General features: G+C 37.6%; 1 protein-coding gene across 4 annotated transcripts in view; it reads left to right on the top strand.

Moving 5' to 3' along the window:
- Positions 1-2,153: 2,153 nt before the first annotated feature.
- LOC149196976 (jacalin-related lectin 3-like) overlaps positions 2,154-6,378 on the top strand; it is a 140,507-nt gene continuing 136,282 nt past the window's right edge. For 2 of the 4 annotated variants that reach the window (XM_089405700.1, XM_089405698.1), the window contains exon 1: positions 2,194-2,300. Coding sequence is in view for 2 of the 4 variants with exons in the window: in XM_089405697.1 (XP_089261823.1) it covers positions 2,250-2,300 (51 nt within the window). In the remaining 2 variants the exon portion in view is untranslated. Of the gene's footprint in view, positions 2,301-6,378 lie in introns of all 4 variants that reach the window. The other 2 variants (XM_089405697.1, XM_089405699.1) reach the window with 2 other exon arrangements.

Below are 6,378 nucleotides of genomic sequence, written 5' to 3'. Positions count from 1 at the left end.
AACAAGAATATTCCTCCAAAACTTTATGGGCTGAACTTTAGAGAGGTGAAGAAGACACTCATGCCTCTTATTCATATAACACATTTTCTTCCTTTTCATAAGAGCTTTATACACTCTTATTTTTTCAAGTTCTATACTCTCATTAGGAGCATCTCTAATCACTTTCTTGATAAACTTACAATCCTTATCATACCAAGGATTGGAAGTTTTATCGTTCTTTTATATGATACCTCGATAGAGAATTTGTTAATGGTAGTGGGGAGGGTTGTAGTAAAATTGTGGTAGATGTGATCATATTATCATTATATGTTAAGAGACCTAAATCCCTTATTAAATATTTTAAGAATAGATCCATTTTACTTTTGTCAAAATGAGTGTTCGTTTGGCTCTCACCTTTATTTTGCATGTGGTTGGTGTGCATATCAATATTTAGGGTCAAGAATAAAGGTTTGTGGTCATAATCATGCTCATAGTCATCTAGGAGGTCAAAATTAACAATAAAGTTGAGAACCCATGTATAAGATATTGCATAGTCCATAACATTGCTTCCAAGCCCATGAATATAATTCATTTGGCCAAATGTGGGCCACTTATTAATCTTGTTACAAATAATCAAGTCTTGGGAGTTGCAAAGCTTGATTAACTCGATACCAAATAAGTTATTGGTTATATCTTTTGAATTTACTAGCTAAGTCATAATCCTCAATAAATCATAAGGAATTAGGGTTAGTGTTATTACTTAGTAGAGTGTCTTGGTTGGTAGCAGTTCTAGCATTGAAGTCCCCAAGCATAAGGATAGTTGTAGTCTAACTTATAGACAAAATGAATTTTTTCATAATTTGGTAGAGATTTTTAAAAACTTGAGTTGAAATTGTCTAATCTGTAGAATTCTAGTGCCCCTAGGGTTTTCGATAGTACTTTCTCCCTTTATGTAGTCAAAAATGTGTTTTAAACAACAAAAAATCACACTCTTGTTTCAGATTGTTGTCCGATGAAAATACCATTTTATCACTACACAACTATATATATATATATATATATATATATATATATATATATATATATATATATATATATATATATATATATATATATATATATATATATATATATATATATATATATATATATATATATATATATATATATAGATATTGATATCCTACAAGAAAATCAAAATTTTAGTTAATAGAATTAATTATTTTTTAATGAAAAATTTCTATTTTATTTAATTTTGAAATAGAATTAATACATTCCATTTTAAAAAATATTGATAATAATTTAAGAAAATAATATAAATTATAAATTTATAGATAATCATATTGTAGGAAGTAAAAATATTATTATTATTTTCACCAAAAACATTCTAATTATTTATCAATAAAGGTATTCTAATTCACCAAAAACATTCTAATTCTGATGCTACCCCTATTATTTTATTAATATTGAGAGGAACGAGTTTATCACTTGTTCAAGATAAAATGAAGTAAAAAAGGGATCATCTGTGATGTAAGTTGTAACTACTTGTGTAATATATATTTCTCTGTAACTAAAAACTGCTTTTATATTGGTGCTACAACTACAAAATGGGGTGGATCTAGCCACTTCCTCTGTGCAGTATTAGTTCTTGCCTGCTTAAATTTGTACCTGAAATGCCGGTCCGAATTTCCTATTTTGTATCTATTCCTTTTCAGGATATTATCATGAAAGTTTTCCATTACATGTTTGCCCTTTGTGGACCAATTGGGGTCGTTAAAGTACCGACAAACTTACTCTTGCTTAAGCGCTTGAGGGTGGGACAAGATGTTTCCAAACATTTTGAGCCCCAAGGATTAGCTCAATCGGTTGAACCATCTGCCCAAGACATGTTGCTGATGGGTAAGTCATAGGTCATAGCCTAAAGGTTCAAAGTGGTTGAGTCCTTGGGGTTACTGAAGGGTGTTTGAGCTCCTCCATTTGGATATTCCTAGGAAGAGAGGGGGATCAGCTAAATTAGAAAACCAAAAATGAAAAATAAAAACGATTCGGCCAAAAAACCAAAACGATTTTACCTAAATGCAAACCAAAATGATTTTAACTCCTGCATTTAGGGTTTGGCATCAACTGTAAAGGAAGCTAAATTAGAAAACCAAAAATGAAAAATAAAAACAATTCGTCCAAGTACATCATTGATTACAGTTTGGCGGCATTAATTGTAAAGGAAGCTAAATAAACATAGCCAAGACTCTCGTTTTCGAGTTTGCTACCAGATGGGAGCGGAGTCTTCCAAGAACAGAAATGACTCCGAGGGTTTCCACCAGGTATGAGGGTTTCCACAGAGAACATTTTCTAAAGTTATGCGATGCTGCCATACGTTGCTGGCTTATCGACTATTATTTTCTTTATGTCCTTCTGGTTATGCTATTCTGTAGAGGGTTTGGTTTGGTAAATCGTCTCGGTTACCGGACAGTATACTTATTCGCTATTTCTTGATGTGCTTTTAGCTGGAATTATCTCCGTTGATATTTGTTGGGTTTGATTACTGTTGGGGTTTGGTTACAGTCGGGGTTTGGAAGCTCGTTTACCCGGAAACGGGGTCGAACCATGTTTTTCTTTAAAGAATTTAAACGAGTAATCCATCTGAATTTAATTTTGTTACGTCGAGCGACAGGGTTTACGCCTGAATCCTCACATTCAGGGTCTTGGACTCGCCTCGCTTTTGTATTATCTTGAGTTACTCTTCATGGGTTATGTTCCACAACGAACGTTTTCTAAACTTATGCGATGCTGCCATACATTGCTGGCTTATCGACTATTATTTTCTTTTTGTCCTTCTGGTTACGCTATTCTGCAGAGGGTTTGGTTTGGTAAATCGTCTAGGTTACCAGACAGTATACTTATTCGCTATTTGTTGATGTGCTTTGAGCCGGAATTATCTCCGTTGATATTTGTTGGGTTTGATTACGGTTGGGGTTTGGAAACTCTTCCACCCGGAAACAGGGTCGAACCATGTTTTTCTGTAAAGAATTTAAACGAGTAATTCCTCTGAGTTTAATTCCGTTACGTCGAGCGACAGGGTTTAGTCCTGAGTCCTCACATTCAGGGTCTTGGACTTGCCTCTTGTTGCGTACTTTCCTTTAAAAGAACTAGCTTAATTCTCTATTGCAGAGTCATGACCAGACCCTGGTCTTCAGGAAAATATTTCCCTGTTCCACCGCATTCTGACCCTGTTTTTTTAATAAGAATATTGTCTAATTTATTTCTGAATGTCGATGAACGTTCGTGTATAAGGGTTGCACAACTTCCCACAGATTATGTAGTCTCTGCTGCAGTGGGATACGGTGACCAACATGAGTCCTCCCACAGACTGTCTTCAGTACATACCCTCAATACTGCATTGGCCACGCACCTTAACAAACGACCAATTCAGTGGAAATATCATAGATACAGTTTCAAATCCGGTAATTAAAAAAAAACACGGGGAAAATGAATACGCCATTACAGAGAAAACAAAAAACACTATATGCACTGCCAAAAGAAAACTCTTATGACTCAAATTTGCCCTGCTGCAATCTATTTTAAGAATTTGTGGCATATCAAGAAAATAGCATACTATATGAACCCGGAATATGTGAAATAGGAGATTAATAAACTGGCATCAAGACGGTACCTTTTGGCGCTTCCTCGAATTTTAGCTGCACACGAACAGAGGACGATGATAGGCCGTGGCTTCAGTCACGCAAGGAGGGTGTGGCTAGCTGGTTTCTACCATTTGCAGATGTTACGGAGGAAGAAGGGTTGTGTGCAGCTTTGCCGTTAACTGTGAATGCAACTATGGGCGCTTCAAGGTTTGCCCTAACTGTTAGTGCGGTTGTAAACACATTGTCATGAGTCCAGAAAAATCAAAATAGAACTTTACATATTTACAACATTTTTGTAAACCAAAAATTTCTCCAGAATATTTCAAATTCTACAGTACATAATTTTTTTACATCTAAACATTGTGTTGGGCTTCTTTTGTGACGCCCGCAATCTTACGTCCTGTGGCTTTCGTCACGGTGCTTGCGTGGGTAAACTATGGCAGCCCACAAAGAAGATTTATGGAATAAGAATTTAACTTTTATACCGCCATTGTGTCTGTTGAGATGAGATTCTATACCATCCCAGCTATGATTGTGTCTGTTGGGATGTGATAACACACCATCCCAACCCTGAAAGATGCGACGATATTCGTGAAAAGATTTGTGGAATAAGAACAACTTTCTGTCGCCATTCTTTTGGCGTGGATGGGATTTTATGCCATTCCCATCTCTGCATCTGTTTCTCTTTTTATTTTTTTTTGTTCGCTTGACTGGTCTGAGTTCTACCCAATAGTTCCCATGAAAGATGCCTTTTCTTTCAAAATTCCCATGTATTTCAGGTTGAATGTACCGATTCAACCTCTCTCTCTCTCTATATATGTATATATTGCTCTATATTGCTCGGTTTCCACCTGAAATCTCAGAATTTAAGGTAGGTTTATGCCACATGAAGATATATGGTCCTTACGGAGTTGAAGATGGCACATATTTCTCATTTCCCATGGCAGAAGGGAAGATAGTAGGCTTCCATGGTCGAAGTGGTTGGTATTTAGATTGCATTGGGGTATATATTTCAAATTTACAAGCTCCAGCAATCTCAAAGGTACAGACATTTTTTTTTTTAAATTTTAATAATGTACGTGTCATATGCATATAGGATGGATTTTAAAGAACTTTTTATTTTTATTAATTGATTTTTTTAAACCGATTTTTTTCGAGGATTAGGTTGTTTTCTTTTAGTTTTATTAATTGGTGTTTATTAGGTTGTTTTCTTTTAGTTTTATTAATCAGGTTGTTTGATTAGTTTTAATGGGAAACACCAAGTTTATTAAAGTAAGTTTTCTAGTCTTTTATATAATTGTTATTGGATTTTTTAAATTTCTTATGAATGATTTTTTATCCAAAACTTTTTACATTAATTTTAGAGAAATCCAAAATTTATTAAAATAAGTATTCTAGTATTTTGTATTATTGTTATCAAATTAAGTATAATATTTAGTTTAAAAAATTTCACACTTATTTTTACAAAAAGTATTTGATGACTTCTTTTAGATTTATATTTAATATGTAATAGTTATAGGGATTTAAAGTATATCTTTGTACACACGATGAATAGAGAAGTTCTTGAATGATGGCGGGCTGCTCTGGCGATCGCCTTCGCGTGACCTAGATCCCTGATCGTTTCTGCGCCTCTGCGCCTGGCAGCGCTGCTGCTAGGCCCGCGCTCCTCAGCTGCTGGCCTCCCCTCCTCTGCTCCTGGGCCTCCTGCCCTCCCCCAGCACCGGGGCCTCCCCCGGTTGTCCCCTTGAGGTTTTCCTTGAGATCTGATTCCTCAATGGCAGCAATGGATCCCCCGCCTCAGGATCCAGAAGACTTCGAGAAAATGTTTGCCTCTCTCATTCCCGAGAGCGCAGCTGGAAAAATACGTCCTACAGCCTCCAAGTTCATCAAGAAACTAGATGAAATACCAGAAGTCTCTCTACCTCCTTCCCTTCCGCGGAGAGCAGCAATCTCCTTAGCAGAAAGAGGCCTGGTCGGCCAGTTCACAGGTCTGTGGCCCTCCCCAAGATCAGTTCAGAGATGGGTCGAGAGAAACTGGAACGCGATGGTGCAAGGGAAAATAGCAATCAGGTTCTGTGGCAGAGGCTTTTACACCTTTCTATTCGAATCAATGGAGGACAGGAATCTCATCTTTAGAAATGGACCCTATTTCATGGACTCCCGAGGTCTCTACTTAAACAGATGGACTCCAGATTTCGACCCAGAAATGGATGTCCCCAACACTGTCCCTGTCTGGGTTCGCCTGCCCCACTTGCCGCTTCATTGCTGGGGGGACGAGTCAGTAAAAGCCATAGGGAACGCAGTGGGCAAATACATTGACAGATATGAACCGAAGGAGAACATGCATGCATGCGCGAGGATCTGTGTTGAAGTAGATCTGGGGAAAGGACTGTCGGAAGCAATCAAACTCAAAGTTGATTAGTGGACGCACATCCAGCAAGTGGACTACGAGCAGCTACCCTTCAAATGCAAGGTATGTCACGAATATGGGAATTTCGCTAATAGATGTAGCAAATCTAAAACAAATGTTCCTGAAGACAATATTGAAACCCCTGAGGGAGTCTAGGAGCATGTCAAAAAGAAAAAATCAAACCCCCCTCCAGGCCCAAGCTCAAAGGCTCCCTCTGAAAACCCCACCCTCCCTTCTCATCCCTCTGGCTCTGCCCCTTCCTTCCCCTCCTCCTCCAACCCCTTTGAATCCCTGTCTGCAGAGGATCCCCCATCCCCCCCCCCTTCCCCTCGAGCCACCATCGTCACC

Source organism: Pinus tabuliformis, chromosome 2_2 (assembly GCF_031772625.1).
Source record: "Pinus tabuliformis cultivar Carrire ecotype Pingquan chromosome 2_2, CPIR1, whole genome shotgun sequence".
NCBI lineage: Eukaryota > Viridiplantae > Streptophyta > Pinopsida > Pinales > Pinaceae > Pinus > Pinus tabuliformis.
This window is presented reverse-complemented; position numbering and strand designations above follow the sequence as displayed.